Source organism: Hippocampus bargibanti, linkage group LG17, assembly GCF_051943395.1.
Source record: "Hippocampus bargibanti isolate YZ-2025 linkage group LG17, ASM5194339v1, whole genome shotgun sequence".
In the NCBI taxonomy this organism is placed as follows: Eukaryota; Metazoa; Chordata; class Actinopteri; order Syngnathiformes; family Syngnathidae; genus Hippocampus; species Hippocampus bargibanti.
The window spans coordinates 4,673,005-4,695,866 of NC_142750.1; the positions used below are offsets into that span (position 1 = coordinate 4,673,005).

Genomic DNA, 22,862 nt, shown 5'->3' on the forward strand with positions numbered 1-22,862 from the left:
CCGTATTTAGCTTATACCGGACAGTACGTACGATAAATCGGATATTGTTACTTGATGATGACGGTCAGTTAAATCCGAGAACAATCAAATTACTATTCTTGTACGCCACTTGCCTCGATTGAGTCGCTTTCTACACTAAACATAGTACGCAGGTGCTATCAATACTGTGTATGTTTAATTACTGTAGTGACATTAAGTGTATTAGCTAACTAGCTATGTAGCTAGCTATTTATAATAATACATTTGATTTCTAAGTGCCTTTCAAAACTTTCAAGGTCACTTTACAGTCACAGAAGAAGTTTTGCTGTGGGTGAGCAGCGGCGGCCATACGCGCCAGCTTTCACTCAACCCGGAAGGAACTCAAATAGATAGAAAGCTAGCTAATAGCCAGATAAATAGCCAGCAAGACAGCTAGCTAGATAGCAAATAGATATCCAGCTAGGTTGCTAGCTAGATAGCCAGATAGATTGTTAATAGCCAGCTAGATAGCCAATATATAGACAGCTAGATAGCCAACAAGACAGCTAATAGATAGCAAATAGATAGCTAGCTAGATATCCAGTAAGACAGCTAATAGACAGCAAATTGTTGGCATCTATTAGCTATCTACTGGCTGGCTAGCTAGCTTTCTATCTATTTAACTATCTATTATCTATCTACTAGCTGGCTGGCTCGCTTTCTATCTATTTAACTATCTATTAATTGTATAGCTATATAGGTGGCTAGCTATCTAGCGAGCTATCTGTTGGGTATCTTTTAGCTATCTACTGGCTGGCTGGCTAGCTTCCTATCTATTTTGCTTTCTATTGGCTATATAGCGATCTAGGTGGTGAGTCATCTAGCGAGCTATCTGTTGGCTATCTATTAGCTATCTACTAGGTGACTCGCTAGCTTTCTATTTACTTCTGGGTTGAGTGAACGCTGGCGCGTGTGGCTGCCGCTGCTTACCCACAGAGAAACTTATCCTGTGACTGTAAAGTGACCTTGAGAGTTTTAAAAGACGCTTATAAATGAAATGTATTATTATTATTATTATTATTATTATTATAAATCGGATATTGGTTATTGTAATATAGATCGTGAATTTGGATAAAAGTAACAAACATTTCACACGGAACAGCGACACGAGGAAAGACTCGGGCCGCGATAAGTGCGACGCATGCTTAGTCATGCTAATGAGGTGATAGCAGAGCTAATGAGGTAATCAGAGTCAGGGATAGAACATTAAAGGTAATCAGACAGGACAAAAGAGGTAATCAGATCGTCTCAGGGAATAGTCTACTGCTCCCCCAACCTTAAAGCCGCCCTTTAGGGATACATATAGGGCCAGAGTTACCAGCATATCTTTGGTTCACTGATGAAGCTCTTCGAATGAGGAGAAAAACGTCAAAAACCTTCAAAGATGTACAGATGACGGCTGAAGAAACCTGTTCTTCAATGCATGTTGAGTGCTAACTTAACACTCGGCGTTGCGGAATTATTTTGCATGATGATGATGTCATTTATACAAAACGGCAGCGTAGTGGGATACGGTAAAACGAGCTTGTTTGTCAAGTAAACATTCCCTTAAACATTGTTTTTTTTCCCCAAGAGTCTTGTAACATAACAGGTCATTATCGCTTTCGTGTTGTTGGGGTGAAAAAAAATCAATTGTTGTTTTATTTGACTGCCGTGAAATTGCCGGGTAGACTCGCTGAAACATCCCTGCTGTGAAATGATGCGATTACATCCCCCCCCTCCCCGCCCCCGTTTCTCAAACATCCTCAGCGGCGCTATCGATTCAACCGGGGCTTTTTATAAGATGAAGATCAACTCCACAAGAGCGTGTGGAATTCATCACAGATTTGTCTTGAGTGTTAGTGAACTTGCAATGTTGTTTATTGTTAGCCATCGGTGTACAGTATCGCTCGATAAATCATCAAATAGTGAGATTGCCATACAATCAAATCTGGGTTTTTGACCATAATCCGTTCCAGAAACCTGTTCGAAAACCGATTTGTTCGAAAAGTGAAACCCTTCCCATTATAATCAGTGTAATGTCAGTTTTGTTGTTGTTTTTTTTTAAATGAGGGCGGCTGTCCAAAATACAATGCAATACAGTGATACCTTAGCTTACGAACTTAATTGGTTCCCAGAAAGTGTGTGTAAGGCAGAAACTTCGTCTGCCAAACATTTATTTCCCATAAGAAGACATTAAAAATGAGAATAATCAATTCCCGAGTCCTCATAAAACATAATTTTCTACTAAATAAGCCTTAAAACTACACAAAATATACCTTATTCTATGTATAATAAATGTGCTATTGTATTGTAATTAAAGAAATAAACTGTACTAAAAAATAAAGTCGTTTTATTTACCTTTGTGATGGTAGTTGTCAATGGATGGTAGCAATGGTCGACTTAGCATAATGGTACTGGAATGCTAAGTCACAAAAAAAAGATGTTAGATTTACGCATCTGCCGATTTACATACTCGATAACTTACCGATGAAATAATAATAATAAATAATAATACATTACATTTTAAGCGCCTTGAGGCAAACATGAGGCGAACGAAATATCACAACTGTATGTGGTATTTGCCTCGCCGTCCTGTGATGGTTCAAACATGATATATTGCAATCAATATTTAATGTTCTGATGCAGCTCTTGTACCAAGGTGGGCAAACATACACTATAAGGTAGCATGAAATATTAATATTTCCTGCTTGTGTTTCTACCGTATCCTTGTTTTTTTTTTTGCTTTTGAGTGATTGTAACAGTAAACCTTGCCAGCTTTACATGAGAAAAGGGGATTTGTTTATCCAGCTGACACTTTGTATTATTTTCTGTTGACATCTGAGGCCTCAGGTATTATTTGTTATTGCCCAGTCATGAAAGAAATGCAGTATTTGCGCCATTAGGGAGGACAAACCCTTGTTCCTTCAGGGCAGGGGTGTCAAAGTCATTTTTTGCCGCGGGCCACATTGTAGTTATGGTTTCCTCTCGAGGGCCGTTATGAATTTGGGGAACCCATTAGAATGTTTAAATCCCTTCAAATATTACATATAGAGCACACAGCAAATTAATGAATAACTCGTTTTCAAATCTCAAGTCAAGAATAATGACTTTTATTGTGGTTGACATCCAAAAATATGAAATTTTGGCTCAGATTTTAGCAATCATCATGGAATTTAACAAGTTTGATTTGCTTTCGCGGGCCGAAAAATGATGTGGCGGGCCGGATTTGGCCCGCGGGTCTTGACTTTGACACCTGTGCTTTAGGGTATGGTCACATGTTAGCAGGCAGGCAGAGCTCTGGGAGATGAGCTATGCAGTCAGAAATGTCAGATCGCAAAAAGATAGAAGGGGGAGGGGTGCTAAGCACACTGAGATGGATGTTGAATTTGTGATGATTCATCGCATTCAGATGAGGAAATACACACAGGTGGTCTTATCCTTCACGGTCGCCTCTTCTCTTAAGTGACAACGTGAAAGTTGAAGTGCGTCAACCGTAGAATTGTCAACTATATCATGGAGGGACGCCAATGGATCATTTTCACTCACAAGCCCTTGAAGTCCTTGGCAGTCCATTCGTGTGTGCCTCCGAGACCCGGGCCAGGAGCCATTTTGTCCCGCGTTTGCATGTGAGTGTGGAGGTGAGATGAGTGGTGAACCGTGATGAGGCCGCAGTGTGCTCACGGTTTTCCGCTGTGTTTACCCCCTCCTTCCACTAACATGGCCACTCGCATCACACAACTCCTCCCCCGTCGCCCGGTCATCACATCCATGTCACGCACGATATCAACATGAGGCGAAGAGTAGCAGGGGCATCTAGATAGATAGATAGCTAGGGAGATAGCTAATAGATAGCAAATAGATAGATAGCTAACTAGCTAGATAGCTAGGGAGATAGCTAATAGATAGCAAATACATAGATAGCTAACTAGCTAGCTAATAGATAGCAAATAGATAGATAGCTAACTAGCTAGATAGCTAGGGAGATAGCTAATAGATAGCAAATAGATAGATAGCTAACTAGCTAGCGAGATAGCTAATAGATAACAAATAGTTAGATACCTAGGTAGCCAGCTAGATAGCTAGATAGATAGACAGATAGATAAATAGCTAGCTATTAGCAATATTTACAGTATACAGTTGACATTTTTTATTTTACTATGCTAAGAATATGTTGTTTTCTATCCTTTGACTGTTTTCACATCATACGTGCGTCTTTGTGGCTTGTGGATGATGTCAACATAGCGAGCTACCTAGCTCGCTAAAAACAGAAACGGTGAAAAAATAGTTTACTGGATTATATCGACAACTGAGTTCTAAATGCCTGTCTGGCTATCTATTTGCTATCTATTGGCTATCTGTTGGCTGTCTGGTTAGCTCGCTGGCTATCTAGCTGGCTATAATTTATCGTTTAGCTATCTAGCTATCTGGCTGGCTGGGTAGCTATCTATTAGCGACTGTATCCTGTGACTGTGAAGTGGCGTTGAGAGTTTTGAAGGGTGCTTATGAATGAAATGTATTACTGTATCTATTAGCTAGCTAGCTAGCTTTCTATCCAATTAAGTTACTTTCAGGTTGAGTGAACGCTGGCGCGTGTGGCTGCCCACCCACAGAAAAGCTTATCCTGTGACTGTGAAGTAGAGTTTTGAAAGGCGCTTATAAATGAAATGTATTATTATTACATATTTCTCAATATTTCAGTCATCATCTTTAAACATGACATATTTTAACCCAGATTTCAGATTTTTTTTTGACATAATATTTAACATTTGTAAGCATTGTACTTCATTAGCGTCGCATATAAGTTGAAATATGTCGCTTGGAAAGTAGGTTATGTGTATCTTGTAAGAGTTCTTCCATTTTATTTTGTTTTTTTTGGGGGTTCAGAGTGAATTGAACTGGTATTTCTAAAATTAGGTGTGCTCCGAATAACTTAACATCACAGACAGCCTTCGCCACGGCACCGACGTGTTCTGCCGCGGATTGTTGACATTGTTAAAAGCCCCGGGCAACGCGAAAAAAAAAAAAATGCGCAAAGTTGTATCCGCAAATCCAGAACTATTTATGTAACCCGGCCGCCATCGACGGACTGCTATGTGCTCATTACTATGGAAGGATAATGAGATGATGCTTTCAAGGTGTGTGTGGGCCGACGCGCTGTTGCTTCTTAAGCAAATCGGCATGCGCCTCCACCCTGGTGGGTGTGATGAACAACACACATCCGCTGAAAGCGTCGCCTTAATTACACCACAAGAGCTCAAGCCGGCAAAAGCGAATCGCTGTGCGCGACTGTGTGGTAGAGACGGCGTGGTGGTCGACCTATTTTTTTTTTCTAGACGCGTTTCTGTTCAGTAGCATTTCCAAACTTTTCACTGGCACTGATATTTTCAGTCAAATTTCGTCAAATGCAAAAGTTTGATAAAAGGCAGAGTGTAGACTGCAAGGTTAAAATTCCCATCAATCAGCCTGTATTTAAATCTGAATTAGAATCATTTGTTAGACATTGTTAACGAATTCAAAACCATGCACATACCTGTCAACCATGGCTAAAATATCCCATCAACCGGGCTCCACAAATAACCCGCACAAGCATCTTTACGCTTGATGCAAAAAGCTATCAACCCAGCGAAACAGAACACAATTGATAAGGAACAAGGTAAAATTATCGCAGAGAAAGCACCTGCGAGGGATCATTCCTCAAGATGGTGAAAAAGAAGGATACGTTCCTCATAAAGTGTTTAATGCTGAGGAAACCCGCCACTCCATTCCATCAAGCCATCGACCATCACAAAGGTAAATAAAACGACTTTATTATACAGCACAGTTTATTTCTTTAATTATAATACAGTAGCACATTTATTATATATAAAATAAGGTATATTTTGTGTAGTTTTAAGGCTTAGAAAATTAAAAGATAGAAAACTATGTTTTATGGGGACCTGGGAACGGATTATTCTCATTTTAATGGTTTCCTATGGGAAAATAATTTTTGGGATACACACTTTTCGCCTTATACACTCTGTCTGGAAAACGATTAAGTTCGTAAGCCGATGTAGCAATGTAATTTATATTACAATTGTCGAAAGCATGATGTGGATATTATATTTGTGTCGTATCTAGCATTCATTCTGATCATCCGTGTAACACATTATATTGACGTTATAAGAGTTGAAATTCCTTTTCGTTCAATAGCATAAAAATATCTCCCCAAAACTTTTGACACTTACTTTTTTGCCCCGTGAAGCACAGGCAGACATTTTTTTTTCTTTTCAGTAAAAACAAAAAAAGAAGATCTCGATTTCAAAGTCGCCGCCGCCGGAGAAAGCCGACAAGTGAGGAAGGAATGAAGGAGAGTATTCTCGCCCAAATGGACAGGCGGCGGAGCTTATTCCTTCTTCTTTATTCTCTCTCTTAATCTGCTTTATGAATATTTCAAACGCAGGCTGCGTTCACAGCTCGCCGCAGAAAGAACAGAAGCCTCGCATCGGTAATTTTTATTTGTGGTTCTTCTTCCGCCAGGGAAGCTCGACGTAGATATGTTTAGGGGGGCTCGGGTTGAGTCTTAATATTCCGGCCCTGTTGTAAGTCATCGTCAACTTGCCGCTCCCGCATTCGTTTGTTGTTGTCATTGATGTTCATACATTATGCGGTGGAGATAAAATACCCTCACGATGTTAATTCATGTGCTACGCTAACGCCTCGGGCCATACGCCGCCTCGTTTGTGTTTCGTGGAACTGAAGAAAAAAAAAACCTATATAAAAAAAGTTTTCTCGTTACTGTTCATGATTGCAATGGCGTCGGTCAAATTGTTTGCCGCAGTTCTTGACATCAGAATCAGAAAGCCTTTTACTAGAAACCGGCCACTCCATTCCATCAAGCCATCAGCGACCATCATAAAGGTCAATAAAACCACTTTATTATACCGTACAGTTTATTTCTTTAATTATAATACCATAGCACATTTATTATACACAAAATAAGGTATATTTTGTGTAGTTTTAAGGCTTAGAAAATTTGAAAGTATCGAAAATTATGTTTTATGGGGACCTGGGAACGGATTATTCTTATTTTAATGGTTTCCTATGGGAAATTATTTTTTGGGATACACACTTTTCGCCTTGCACACTCTGCCTGGGAACCAATTAAGTTTGTAAGCCAAGGTACCACTGTACATAAATATTTATTTCTAGCGCTTTCACAAGAGCTGAAGCTGGAACAAAGCTAACATGGACAAAAAGGCAAATGCTGCCCCCTCGTGGAAGGGAAAAACATTGCCAGAGGTCTGACAGACACTTTTTCGACACCCTCGAAATAAAAACCAAAACCAGAACAAATTCGGGGACGGCGCTCCACGTCATACTTTTCAATTCCCGAATAAATTCGGGGATGGTAGTGAATGAGTTAAAATAGCTGAAACATAACTAAAAAAGCAAATGTGAAACACTGAATGGGTCGCTGACATTTATTTACATTAATTGCTGTTATATGTAAAGAATGTCCGCCATGTTTGGTGGCTCTACATTTTTTGTCCAAAATTTGGATGTGAGTCAATGTTCGGAATCGTCATTTAAACTACAGTCAGACCTCAACTTACAAACACCTTAACTTACAAACTTTTTGTCTTTCAAACGTCAAATTTATGAAAATTAAACCTTATAATAAGCACTATTTTCATAATACACACCCACCACGGCTGGCGGAGTGATCTTCGGCGGAAGCACACGACCGAACAGCACCAGAGGTTAAGTTACCAACAGTCCTCCTGACTCTCCTTCCATAAGCCATCAACGACCATCAAAAAGGTCAATAAAACTTTATTTTACAGCACAGTTTATTTCTTTAATTACAGTCATCATGTAATGCGCCTCTTTCCAAACAGCAATTCCCTTTGACCTTCGACCTCCAATGCCATTCCATCAAGCCATAAATGACCATCACAAATGTAAATAAAGTGATACAATGCAGTGTTTTTCTTTCATTGCAATACAATAGCACATTTATTATACATAGAATAAGGTATGTTGTGTGTAGTTTTAAGGCTTATTTAGTTGAAAAGTATATTTTATGGAAACCCGGGAACGGATTATTCCCATTTTAATGGTTTCCTATCGGATTTTTTTTTTTGAGATACACACTTTTCGCCTTACACACTCTGTCTGGGAACCAATTAAGTTCGTAAATTGAGGTCTCACTGTATTTGTATTATTTCTTTTTACTGTTTGATTTCACTTTTCTACGTAGTTCTTTTCATTCATCCGTAACAACAATGCTAATGTTAATTTCCATTTAATTTCTTTGTACTAATGTATTTCTTTCGGAGATCGCAAATGTGACATTTTACCGAACGCTTATTCTTCTCATTTATATTTGGGGAGGGGGTTGCATACATTATATGCAGAAGTTCCGCCACGGCTGGCTGATCATTTTTAATTGATTCTTCTTCTCTAAATTAATTAGAGCGTCCGAGCTGAGATTGAAGACAAATAGTTTTACACAGCTGCGGTGTGAGAGAGCTGCTCTGACAGCTTAGTTTAATGAGGCCGAACGGGGGTGTTCGCTGGCCTCCAGGTTGTCCCGCCTGCCCCCCCCTCTACGAGGCCCCACATATTCTGTCAGGTCAGTGGTCATCATGTTCGCCGGCGTTCTCGCTCCGTCTCTCGCCCTCGCCGCCTTTCGTCTTGCCAGACGTCAGCGACTGTGTCGTGCATGTTTACTTCACACAACATGGCAAATGTCAGCCCTCCCCCGCACCCATTTTTCCCCCCATTTTTAATCTCATGAGATTTGAGGGAGTGTTGTGTGATTGCCTGATTTAGCGCATTTGTTGCTAAGACTTTGCATGAATTAGCACAAATATCGATTGATTAATCAAAAGTCTGAGCAGATTTAAAAACCATTCGTCAGTTTTGAGTAAACCAAGTGAGATTTACGAAGTTTTGCAAAATTTGCATAACAAAGCTAATCTGCTGAGATTTGAGCAAATCTCACGTGATTTCGCACACGTCTGACTCGTTTTTGAATCAATCCTGCCAGATTAAAATCGTTGACAAATTTGCTGCGATTCAGTGCAATTGTCATATGATTTGAGGAAGTTTTGCCTTATTTACCACAGGCATGACGTTTGTGGTAGTCTGACAAGATCTGACAAAGTCTCTTCACGCGAGATTTCCTAAAATCTCGCGTGATTACGCAGAAACCTGCTTGACATTTGAGGAAGCGCCGCCTGATTTAACAGAAGGTATTTACCACAGGCGTGACAACGTTTGTGGTAGTCTGATGAGAATTGACAAAGTCTCGCGAGATTTTAGGAAATCTCGCGTGACTTCGCAGAAGCCTGTTTGACATTTAAGGAAGCACTGCCCGATTTAACAGAAGGTATTTAATACAGGCATGACAATGTTTGTGGTAGTTTAATGAGATTTGACACAGTCTCGCGAGATTTTAGGAAATCTCGCGTGACTTCGCAGAAACCTGTCTGACATTTGATGAGGCGTTGCCTGATTTACCAGAAGGTATTTACCACTGGCATGACAACGTTTGTGGTAGTTTGATGAGATTTGACAAAGTCTCATGAGATTTTCGGAAATCTCGCGTGATTTCGCAGAAACCTGTTTGACAATCGAGGATGCTCCGTCTGATTTAACAGAAGGTTTTTGCCACAGGCATGACAAGGTTTATGGTAGTCTGACGAGATTGAACATAGTCTCATGAGATTTTAGGAAATCTCGCGTGATTTTCTGCCTGATTTCGCTGAAGGTCCTCTAGCGCAATTATGTGCAACTTTTGCAAGATGTGAGAAAATCTTGCGTCATTTAATATAAGCTGCCTTGAAGTACGAGTACAAACCTGATCAACCCTGAGGAGGTTTTGTGTGATTGAGCACAGTTCCGATAAGATTACAGGCTGCTTTTTCTTTGTGATTTGAGGAAGTCCCACTGTATTTACGATACGTCTCTTGAGAGTTGAGTTTTACGAGATCCGATCAAGTCTCACGTCATTACTAGCAAGTCTCGCGAGGTTTGAGAGAATCGTGCCTGATTACGCCCAAGTCTCTGGAGATTTTAGGAGATCTTACAAAATTTCACAAAGTCAACCCCCGACACCCTACCAAAAACCCGTACATATTTCATCTTAATACATTATTGTGTGAGACACAGACTGTCTGCATCAAGGTCTCGATCGTCATTCAGCAAAATTGCTGAAATGGCTCATTTTCACAGCAGAAACCTCTCAAACTGGAACCTCAAAGTCCACCATTGTACTTCTCTTTGAGCATCATCGCTCTGAGAAGCCATCGCCGCCTCGTGCACCTTGTTGCTCAGTCACGTGTGAAATTAACTACAACTGCTACCATCCCCGCACCGCATCGTACTCTCCACGTTTCATCTGGATGAGAGTAAGTTACAAGAGATTGCGCGTTGTATTGAAAATGTATTGCAAAATTGCCAGTCGGCCTACATTTTCATCCTCTCTTGCCATAGTCATCCATCTTTCTTATCATGATTTGGGTAGCAAATGAGACTTTGGACATGAGGTGAATTGGATTGGATTAGCCTTTATTTGTTCTGCGGTGGAGAAATTGACATTTCACAGCAGCAAAGTGATGAAAGCAAGAGGAAATGAAAAGTAGAAAAACAAAATACAGGACCTGCTATAAAAGGCAGCCAATCTCGCGGGACCATCTTGAATTCAAAACAACAACAACAACAACAAAACCTAAATAACTGTAAAGTCTGCCGCTGCTCACTCACAAAAAAACGGATCCTGTGACTATAAAGTGACCTTGAGAGTTTTGAAAGGCGCTTATAATCATAATAAAAATAATACATTTCATTTCTAATTTGCTAGCTATTCGCTATCTATTAGCTATCTGGCTAGCTCTAGCTATTTGCTATCTAGCTTGCTATCTATTCACTATCTAACTGATTGGCTATCTAGCTAGGTTTCTGTTGGCTATCTATTAGCTAGCTAGCTAGCTTTCAATCTATTTGAGTTACTTCCAGGTTGAGTGAACTCTGGCGCGTGTGGCTGCCGCTGCTCACCCACAGAAAAACTTATCCTGTGACTGTAAAGTGACCTAAAGAGCTTTGAAAGGCACTTAGAAATGTAATGGATTATTATTATTATTATTATTATGATGATTATTATTATTATAATTTGCTTAGTATTATTATTATAATTTGCTAGCTATTTACTATCTATTAGCTATCTGGCTAGCTATATGCTATCTAGCGAGGTATCTGTTGGGTATCTATTAGCCAGCTAGCTTTCTCTCTATTTGAGTTACTTCCGGGTTGAGTGAACGCTGGCACGTGTGGCTGCCGCCACTCACCCACAGAAAAGCTTATCCTGTGACAGTAAAGTGACCTTGAGAGTTTTGAAAGGCGCTTCGAAATGTAATGGATTATTATTATTATTATTATTATTATTATTATTATTATTATTATTATTATTATTATTAAGTAACAAATAAGAACACTTCCTTTCTTACTCCCCCCCCCCCCATTCTAAGGTTATGTATGTGCTGCTTTTATCCTTTCCTATTGCTATTTCTCCGGATGTATCTCGGTTTGTTTTCCCTCTTTGTCACTTGGAAACCGTATATGTCAACTTCAATGGCAAACCGCGACAATGGGGGGGCCATCTCGGTAATGAATCCATTTGGACTGCAAGGCTATTTGTTTGCTCGATGATGAATTTTTGATTTCATCGTTCGTCACCTTTCACTGACTTCCCGCTTGGAAACAAACACAAGTGCGTGCGTACGAATGTGCGTGTGTGATGTTGAAGAACAAATCATATCTTTTTGCTTTGATTATTCACAGCAACCCGGTGAGGCCGTTTTCGAGAATTAAACGGCAGGGTTCTGTTGTGATAGTGTTTGGAATATTTAATAATAATAATAAAAATACATTTAATTTATAAGCGCCTTTCAAAACTAGATAACTATCTAGCTAATAGATAGCTAATTAGATAGCTATACATCGATATAGCTAATATGAAGTAACTCAAATAGAAAGCAAGCTAGCTAAGACAGAGCCAATATCTCTAGATAGTTTTTCGCCGGTGAGCAGCGGCAGCCACATACGCCGGTGTTCACTCAACCCGGACGTAACTCAGATAGAAACCTACCTAGCTAGATACCAGATAGCTAATAGATCGCAAGATAGCCAGTTAGCTAACTAGCTAGATCGCCATATAGCTAATAAATAGCCAGCTACATAGCTAACTAGCTAGACAGATAGCTAATAGATAGCAAATTGATAGCAAATAGATAGCCAGCTAGGTAGCTAGCTAATAGATAGTAAATGGAATCGACCAATTAAGATACTCCGTCACTTTGTGGTGGGAAATTCAAATTCCTGTTCTCGGGTTATGACAGGGAGTGTCAAACTATTTTTTTTGTTGCGGGCCACATTGTAGTTACAGTTCCCTCTCGAGGGCCGTTATGAATTTGGTGAAACCATTAAAATGTTTCATCTCTTCCACATTTTACATATGAACGCTAGCTAGATAGCTAATAAAACTGATGAACAGTCTCTGATGACCTCCATATTAGTTGTCTCTGGCCTAAATTAAAGCTCAGTGTTCCCTGACAATCCACTTCCGCTGCGTCATATACTTCCTATAATCTCTCACCGGGATAGGAGGGAAAATCCTCCTCGCCGGATGAAGCGGATCAACGAAATGAAGCCTTTGAAGTTTTTTTCAGTACCGACCGCCTTGAGGATGCCAAACTACGGAGATGAACGGATGTGTGAACAGTTTTCGACGTCGGCAGCAATTTCACACAAGGCTACACCGCGCCAGGGCTGTCGTGCGCACACGTGTGAATACATTATGTTAATCTCGACACTTTCATCTCCAAGAGTTTATTATGCAAAACTTTATTATGGAAGACAGTGACTCCTCTACAGCAGCTGTTTTCTTTCAATACACATTACAATGGACACCTAGCATACGGGAGCGTACAAAAAAATAAATACATAAAATAAGCATACAAATAAATACCTGAATGCTCTCTGGGACAAAATGTATTTTGTAAACATCACAGACAATTTAGCATCTTTTGTGTGAAATGATAAGGAGTAGTTTTTAATGTGCAAAAACGCGTCCACTCCAGTGCCAGGGTTTGTGTCATTTTCACTCAAATTGCAAGACCTACAGAATATTGAGTCTTAGGACTACATACATACTCAATGCGGTTTAAGAAACCTCATATCTCTTCTTTCACCGGGAAAAAAAAAACAATACCTTCTTAAATTATATGAGCCTGGAGTTATATGAGCTTGAAATGGTGGTGGGTGTACAAAAGGCAAATACTGCCCCTTCGTGGAAGGGAAAAACATTGCCGGAGGTCTGACTGGAGCTTGATTCGCACTCCCCTGCCATAAAAACCAAAACTCGAACAAATTCGAGAATGGCGCTCTACGTCATATTTTCAATTCCCGAATAACTTTGGGAATGGCAGTGCGTAAGTTAAATTTTCATTAAAAAGTGAATTAATTCACTTCATTTGACTGCATCAACTGAGCTGTCAATCCACCATGGAGGGATTTGCGAGGCCTATGTAGGTTTTAGTTACATTACGAGCTAAATTAGCTAATTAGCATCGGCGGGCCCCCACGGGCTTACCAGTCTGAGTGGCACTTTTCCGCTCAGTTGGGGGCTCTTTTTGAGCCAGCAGCTGAGGGCCATTCGGGAGCATTAAAACAAACACACTGGCTGAAATAATAATCATGGAACCACAAATACTCGAAGAAAAAAAATGTTTTGGAACAAATTAGCGCAGTTACAGCGAGACAACAGCAACTCCATGTTGGAGTTTTGACAAGTCCACTTCAATCCAAACAACTGACTATGTTCAAATATATGTGCGGGTTCTTGAGTCGTCTTTGTGGGTCTTGTTATCATAAACACGCCGAGCTGATTCAATCAGGGAAACTAGCTTTCAAGTGTGTTTGTGACCTCACAGCCATCTAGCTATCTACCTACCTAGCTAGCTAAGTAGCTATCTCGATAGCTATCTACCTAGCTAGATGGCTGTGAGGTCACTAAATAGCCAGCTACATAGCTAACTAGCTAGACAGATAGCTAATAGATAGCAAATAGATAGCCAGATAGGTAGCTAGCTAATAGATAGCAAATAGAATCGACCAATTAAGATAATCTGTCACTTTGTGGTAATTAGGAAGATAGCTATCTAGATAGCTACCTAGCTATCTAGTTAGATAGATAGCAGGGTAGCTATCTAGCTATCTACTTAACTAGGTAGCTATCTAGCTATCTCTCTACCTAGATAGCTAGGAAGCTATCTAGCTAGATAGCTACCTAGATAGCTAGGGAGCTATCTAGATAGGTAGCTATCTAGCTATCTCTCTACCTAGATAGCTAGGAAGCTATCTAGCTAGATAGCTACCTAGATAGCTAGGTAGCTATCTATCTAGGTAGCTATCTAGATAGGTAGCTATCTACGGGTAAATGTATTATTATTATTATTATTATTATTATTATAAACGTACATTAAACCTGTGCGGAAACAACGGCATGTGCCACCCATCTCCGCAATCATGGTGAATTGTGGGCGGAGCTCTTGTTGAAATGTCAGCGCCATCTTTCAGACTGAAGGTTGATGTTCGATGCTGACCTTTTAGACACAGCCCCCTCACGCCTACTTCATCGAAAGCACGTGAGACAGAGCGTCCCCAGATGGCTAAACTATTTCTTCTACCGCATACTCTAATACTTTATGACGTCCATGCGCCATACCTTTATTAATACTCAAGAATAACATGCATCACATTGTATGTCACCTCTGTCATGGCAGACACATACCATGAAATGAATTTGTGATACAGTAGATCTGGATTGTGTCGATTTTAGCATCTAGCTTTAAATCTCAAACTATTTAACATACACAGGAGTTGTTTTTGAGAATGGTCACTAGCTTGTGTGCAGGACTGATGTCCAGCTCGAGAAGCAATTTTTTTTGTCTTCCTATAACACCACGAAAATTATCATAAGAAGGATTTTTAATTCATAATTTATAATGAGGGGGGATTAGCGAAGGATTTTAGCAGCTTCTGCCTTTTCAGTCGGGATTAGCCATCCTTTTATTTTGCTGTCATGATGACATATGATTTCCCGCGACGCGAGTGAGCCATGCTAATACTTAATTGACCTTTCTCACTATTACACGTGCAGTCAGTTCATTATCCCCATTGCCAGTATTCTTATTTAAAGGACAACCGACGTCTCCGGACAAATTGTGTCCATAATTTGTAAAATGGCTTCAACTCTTCTACTTCTACTGAGCGTATTTTACAAAGATTCCACCGCATATAGCTATATTTTACATTTTAAGACTCCGGAAGTCTTGTTTTTGAGTTGGTGACGAGTCCTCACGTTACGTCACTGAAGGAACGCCCCTGACCGAAAAAAGGACACATTGTAGCAGTCCTTCCATCACGTCAATGCTTTTTGCTGTACTTGTTTGGTCTGAAAACTTCGTGTTGCACCAAAAAGAGGCTGAAGATGGCGACAAAGCTCCGTGTAAGGAATAAATCAGCCTGTGGAAACGGGCTGATTAATTTTTAAGTACAAAGAAATACAGGTTACTTACATAAGCCTTAAACGTGCTTATATAAACTGTAAGTTTTGCTTCTTGCGCTAGCTTCTGTGTTGTTTTGACTTGATAGCACTTGAAGACATTTGTTGTCGGTGCTTTTTGGCAAGCATAATAATAATAATAATAATAATAATAATAATAATAATAATAATAATACATTTCATTTATAAGCGCCTTTCAAAACTCTCAAGGTCAATTTACAGTCACAGGATCAGTTTTTCTGCGGGTGAGCAGCGACATGCGCCAGCGTTCACTCAACCCAGAAGTAACTCAAATAGATAGAAAGCTAGCTAGCTAACAGATAGCTAATAGGTAGCCAGCGAGACAGTTAGCTAGCTAACTAGCTAGATTGCCATATAGCCAATAGATAGCCAGCTACATAGCTATCTAGCCAGATAGCTAATCGATAGCAAACATATAGCAAATAGATAGCATGGCTAGGTAGCTAGCTAATAGATAGCAAATGCAGCGGGGTGTATTTTAATCTCCATTTTTTGTTTGACTTTTGACAAGAAAGAGATGACTGAGGGTTTCCTTCTCACACGAGTCGAGTTTTAATAAGCTTTCATTTCGTAGCGAGTCTAAATAAACCTTTTGCGATTAATTTGGAAGTAGCGAGAAGAGTCCATCTTCATGTAAATGAAGACTGAGGCTGCTAAGTTAGTGTCTTGCTGCCTTGTTTGTTTATTATTATCAAAATGTATCTCTTTAGAGTCCTGTGTTTAGTGAGTATTTAAAAAAAGGGCTACACGTATTTGTTTTATTGCTTTTAATCACCATCAACATCAGTTTGTTCTCTTTACTGAGGTCAGAAGGACTCATTGGTAGATTTTCATTTTGTCTTTTACCCTAGGTTGGCGCCACCCTTTGAATACCGAACAGCGCTGTCGAAAAAGAAAAATGAATTGGCAACACAAGCACACAGTCGGGTCCAAAAGGGCGAGCTATGAAATATATGATGCGTACTAATAAAAACTCCACTTTTCTGTTTATTCAGCATTTTGACAGGAACGAGAGAGGAAAAAGAATAAGCAACTGTGGCGCATTTTACTTGCTGGTATTGCTATATGACTCCATATCTCAGGAAACTAACTGGCCAGGTGATGTGTAAAGTGTAAGTAGAAGCTGACGTGATGCATTAATCTACCCCGTAAAGTCTTATTTCCTTCCAGAAAACACTTTAGTGTCTCCTCTTTTCTGTTTTTCACCCTATTGAATGTTGTGTGTGCATGCGTGTCACATCGGCGGACATGTTTGGTGCACGCCTTTGATGTCGTAATGTGAGCCATAAAATGAAAAGAGTGGATTTAACCCCCCCTTTTTTTCGTTTTTTTTTTTTTTTTGACGGGCTACCAAAGGGGATTTTTATTTAGTCAACTGCAGAAAGGGGAGGGGCTGGATTGTTCTTGATTTGTGAAACAAAAGTGTCATCAAGGCAAAGCCACATAGAGCCCTCTGCTGGCTCAATGAAATGAAGCAACAATGGCATGTTGTATTTCAATAATAACAATACATTTAATTTCTAAGCGCCTTTCAAAACTCTCAAGGACACTTTACAGTCACAGGATTTTTTTTTTTGTGCGGGTGAGCAGCGGCAGCCATTCGCGCCAGGGTTCACCGGGTATTTCTTGTATTTTAAATTTAGTATATTGTGAACATGAGTGACATTTATTGTAAACATCCATCCATCCATTTTCCTTACCGCTTTTTCCTCATTGGGGTCGCGGAGGGTGCTGAAGACTATCCCAGCCGTCTTCGGGCACCAGGCGGGGGACACCCTGAATTGGTTGCCAGCCAATCACAGGGCACACAGAGACATTGACATCATATATTCATTTACATTCATACTTAAACTATTTATGCTGTATTTTCTCAGTCGTAATTCATTTTGATCTGTTATTTTTATTTCATATCAGTGGTTATTTGATGATCAAATTTTTAGTTAGGTGTTATATTGTTGTATGTAGTTGTAATATATAGATATGTATTTTTTAATTACTTTTCGTCTTTAATACGGAGAGTACTTTCCAATCTCACAAAAGAGGATTGCAAACATTTTTATGGGACATTTATTTATACATGATTTATTAAACATTACGTTGCCATCCGCGCGCATTGTCATGTTTCATTGCGGCGGCGGCAGACAAACAAGGACGGGGGTGTGTGTGGGGGGGTGAAGGGTGCTTGAGCAAGTTAGCGCAGTGGAGGGGAGGGCGAGGGATGCGTGGGGGGTGAAAGGGGGGGTTGGTTTGGCTCAAATTGTGCGGCGTGTGCTGCGGGAAGCAGAAGAGAAGGGAAAGCGGAGCCAAGCGTGAGGGTGAAGACGGGGAGTGAAGGCTCGTGGCGGGCGGGGGGGTCGAAAGTGGTGAAAGAAGACGAAGCGGAGGAGCCAGGAGTTGATGGATTGGAGTATTTTTAGAAGGCGAGTCAAAGATTTCGCAAGGACCAACTCATCCGCTGTGTTGTGGTTGCTTCGCTCTTGGTCGATAGACCTTCGTGGTTTTGCCAAGCGAGAATCACCACGTGGAAGTCACGGAAGTAAGCGGACTCGGACTACCAATCGGCAGACGTGAGTCCAGTCACTGTTGCTGAAAGCGGCGGACGAAAGAGCGTTGAAGGAAGACGTTGTGTTCTCCTTGATTTCATTGCCTTCTCATCTCACGTTTATCACCCCCACCACCCGGACTGGTTTGCATTCTGTCCTCCATCCTCCTCCTTTGGCGTCGTCTCTCGCGCACTGTCTCACAAGCTGCGGCGGCGGACGCACTTCAATTGCTTTCCGCTGAGTCGGCAGCGTCGGAAGGGACCCACGGGTCCGCTTAGTGAACCTTAGTGGCGGAGTGGTACTTCAAGGGAGGCGTCCGTCCCTGACCAGCCAACGGGGTGTTCATACAGGTGTGGATTTACCGTTGACCCTGGAGCTACATGTGGGCGGCAGCCCCGCAAGCCGGGCTGGGAAATGACGCCGTCCCCGCGGTTTTAGGAGCCCTGTGGGCGGCGGTCATGGCCCGAGAGGGGCGCTGTCATCAGTCCCCGGTGGCGACTCGGCGGCGCGGGACAACCCGGGCGCTCACTTTTGCTCTGCTGTCACGAACGCGCCTCCACGGCCTGAGGCAAGTGTGCGTCCCTAGCGGCTCCCTGAGCCGAAGAGTCTTCTGGCTCCTGGCGTTGTGCACATCCCTAGGCCTGCTTCTGTCCTGGTCCTCCAACAGGCTGCTCTACTGGATGTCCTTTCCTACCTACACTCGGGTCCACACTGGGTGGGCCAAGGAGCTGGCTTTCCCCGTGGTCACCATCTGCAATAACAACCCCATCCGCCTTTACAAACTCACGAAGAGTGACCTCTACTTTGCCGGACATTGGCTGGGCCTGCTTCTGGCCAACCGTACCGTCCGGCCGCTGGTGCTGGACCTGCTGCAGGAGGACCGCATAGGGTGGTTTGGCAAGCTATCAGACTTCAGGCTCTTCCTACCACCGCGGAACTTTGAGGGCACCAACTTGGAATTCATGGACCGGCTGAGCCATCAACTAGATGACATGCTGCTCTCCTGCAAGTACAGAGGAGAACCCTGTGGTGCTCACAACTTCTCATCTGTAAGTTCAGTACATATGTGCTTTGTTGAGTTCCGGTCTTTAGGTGGATTTGGTCAGTCGGACACCTTTCAGAAGTTCACTAATCAAGGGTCCTATATATGAAACTTGAGAGACCATGACGGTCTCACGGATTTAAGTTTGTTTTATGGACTTTCCTAGTCCAAAACCCTCTCCTGATGTAGTCACAATGTCTCATTTAATGCGTCATTTGTGTCATTCTCTATGGGGTTGAAGTACGAAGTAGATCATCAAGTTCATTGGCTTGTCAAAAAGCTTTTTCACAGCTTTCGTCATCATCCTTTTTTTATGTATTACTTGGAGCACGCCACGGGCCATTTCCGACCCATTATGCCAATTATGCGCTGGCCATACAGTCATTTGATTAATAGTGTGGACCTGGCCCAGATAATAAGTAGATAAAGGCTGGCCTATGGTCTTGAATACACTCAAGAGACACTTAGTCTTTGTTTAAATCATTTGGTTCAGAAAAGCAGTGAGGGTAGTCGTCAGTTTTGGTTTTAAAGATGGAACAAGCTCATTGCGATAAGTGCCTCTTATCACGACTCGCGCGATACAAGATTGCGACATTACAAACACAGCATGATATTTGAGTCACACACACACATCAATGAACACCTACAGGCCATCTTGGGAATTTCCAAATGACAGAATCTTACCGCAGACAAAAACAAACATGTTGCGATTAAAAAATGCAGACTGTGCAGCTTTTCGGACACCGAACAAACATTTGGATTTACATTCTACGGGTAACATCCGAGTTACGACCGGGTTCCATTCCGACAAAACGGACGTAAGTCAAACGGACGTAAGTCGAGATCCATTCAAAATGGCCGTTGTGACGTTTACACTACAGGATAGTATACGATTTCAATCTGCTGTTTTTACGCAACGTTTTCTATTGAGTACTATTATATACCAAACTGCTTACAGTTAAATCATTTTGTGCAATGCCGTAATATTCTCTGTTAAGATAAATGAGGCATGCTGAATGTTGAGCGCATCTGGCAATGCAGCCACAACGCTACATATGGTCCTTTGACAGCGATAAAAAAAATGGTTCTCAATGCTGAGAAAGGTGGTTTCTCTCTGTGCTACAGCAAATAAACACCCTACTTGTTCAATCTAAACAAGAAGGACCAACTCAAGACTTTATTCTACCAAATGCATCGCAAACACGCAGCACTGTAGCAGTCCCAGCTGTAGAATTAAAAAAAAAGGGTCTGGCGGTTGTGGTCGTGAGTGCGGGTGGTCGTAACTCGCACCGGTCGTAAATCGGATGTTACCTGTATTAATTTTTTTCCTGGAAAAAAAAAAAACTACTTGCGTTTTTCATTTTTTTATATATATTTCCCAAATTTCAATTTGCATGAATTTGGTATATTGTCATATTGCTCAACATAATTTGAGTTATGTAAAATGAAATATTTTAATCCTGTTTAAATTCAAATATAACCCATTTTAGTCTGTTCAACAACGTTTTTACCAGATAAAACAGCTCCCTTTTTTTTTCTTCCTACCCCTCATCATCGATCTATTTTTCGTGTTGATTACATCTCTATCTCATCCAAATGTAATCCACGCTTATAGAGACCCAAATTTTGCATTGTCAAAGCGATTCTACATCACTTAAATGGTTGCTGCTTTTGTAATGATTAGAGTCCATAAAAGCATGTATAAATCAGTGGCGCACGCAGTGTTTGGACTTTCTGTTCCAGCAAATCGTTGAAGCTTTTGAGCACTAAATGAGATCTATTAATTTGAAAGCCAGAAACGTTTTTTTCCTGGAATGAAAAACAAAAATCGTCATATACATGCAATCTGTGACACACACTATGGGGTTTAAGTCTGAGGAAGGCCTAAATACATTTCAATGACGCGTTAGCTTTGACCTTTAACTTATACAGTGGTGGACCGTCAGGGCCTGCAAGTCCTTCTCTGCTGGCCTAAAAATATCCGAATTTCAGACTAATGTGAATTATATTTTGTCCATGAATTCTTACGAAATAATTACACATTGACTTTCAGCTTCCTTTCATTGCTTTTCCCCTGTTGTGATGCTTTTCTAGATCTGTGTTTTTGTATTTAAGCATTTAATCAATCACATTTCAGCCATCATTTGTTAGCAGGATCGAAAATCTACCAGGACGCCTTCACAATTAGTTCTGCAGGCCCTGTCGCATAAAACCAGTGTTGATAAAACTGTTGCTTTAACCAATCGGATTTTGAGTTGGCCACACCAAGGCCTTCTCGGAGGCCTTATTTCCTGGCTAACGCTACCCTCTAGTGGACTTGTAGTCAATCACACCACACTTTTTATATGAGTAGCAGTTTTCCGGCTGTAGTTTCAGGAAAGGTTGTTAGTCCTAAAATAGTTATTTAGGGTTAGATTGCATGAACTTAGAGCATGCTCTTTGGGTTTTCAGTCAAGAGATTCACGAAGCCATTTTAAAACCTCCTTTCCCTTTACATCAGTAAACCCAAATTTGAGGCTTCAGCAGAAAACAAATCTGGCACTGAAAAATTTTGCTGGCGTCTTCTCCGCTTGTAAGACATACAGTAACCTCCCGTGTGGTTAAAAAAGTGCAGAAGAGGTAAAACCATAAAGTTGGACCCTGTGTAGGCGTGACTCCGCTTTTTCTTTCTCTCCTCGCATTGTTTGTGTTTGTGTTTATGCACCGCCAGCCCAAAAGCCCACGAGGTGCGTCAGCCCGCCGCTGAAAAGGGCTTTATTAACAAGTTCACGCTTCCATTAGATTCCATTTTGACGGGTGAACACCGCGGCTGCTTCATCACCAGAAAGTTGTGTTGAAAATGAGGTCATCTGTTATGTGATTTGTGAAGGTTCATTTCATACATTGCTAATATGATTTATTTATTTTATAGCTGGATTTTTTTTAGTCTTCTCAATAAATAAACTCACACTGTTTTACATTGGTTCATATTGAGTTGATATTGAATATATGCATTTTAACTCATTCACTGCCAGACGAATTCATCAGGTTTTGCTTTTTCTTTCTTGGGTGCCGATAAAGCGCTGGCCAGACCTCTGGCAATGTTTTTTTCCCTTCCACAAGGGGGCAGAATTTCCCTTTTTTTTCCCATGTTAGCGTTTTGTTCCAGCTTCAGCTGTTGTTAAAGCGCTATATAAACCAATTTATATGTAGTGCACTGTATTTTGGACAGCCACCCTCATTTCAAGCTTATATAACTCCAGACCCATATAATTTAGAAAATCACTTTTTTTCTGATGAAAGAAGGGAGTCCAAGGTTTCTAACGCTGTATTGTATGATTATGTAGTCCTAAAAGTCAATATTTTGTGGGTCCTGGAATTCGAGTGACAATGACAAAAACCATGGCACTGGAGCGGACACATATAGCTATATATTCGCTAGAACACCTACAATACACTGTCTGTAAGTAAAGGATCTGTTTTAAATTAAATTATTCGCTAGATAATGGCTATCTATTCGCTAGATAATGGCTATCTATTCGCTAGCTAATGGCTATCTATTCGCTAGCTAATGGCTGTCTATTCGCTAGCTAATGGATATCTATTCGCTAGCTAATGGCTATCTATTCGCTAGCTAATGGCTATCTATTCACTGGCTCTTAGCTGTCGG

At 40.9% G+C, this 22,862-nt stretch overlaps 1 protein-coding gene across 2 annotated transcripts in view; it reads left to right on the forward strand.

Moving 5' to 3' along the window:
• The window catches only part of asic2 (acid sensing ion channel subunit 2), a 97,332-nt gene that overhangs the window by 28,163 nt on the left and 46,307 nt on the right, over window positions 1–22,862 (forward strand). The window contains exon 1 of one of the 2 annotated variants that reach the window (XM_089017988.1): window positions 17,938–19,220. The exons of the other annotated variant lie outside the window; for it this stretch is intronic. Coding sequence (XP_088874114.1) covers window positions 18,552–19,220 — 669 coding nt within the window. The 5' untranslated portion in view covers window positions 17,938–18,551. Of the gene's footprint in view, window positions 1–17,937; window positions 19,221–22,862 lie in introns of those variants that run through there. 2 annotated transcript variants of the gene reach the window in all.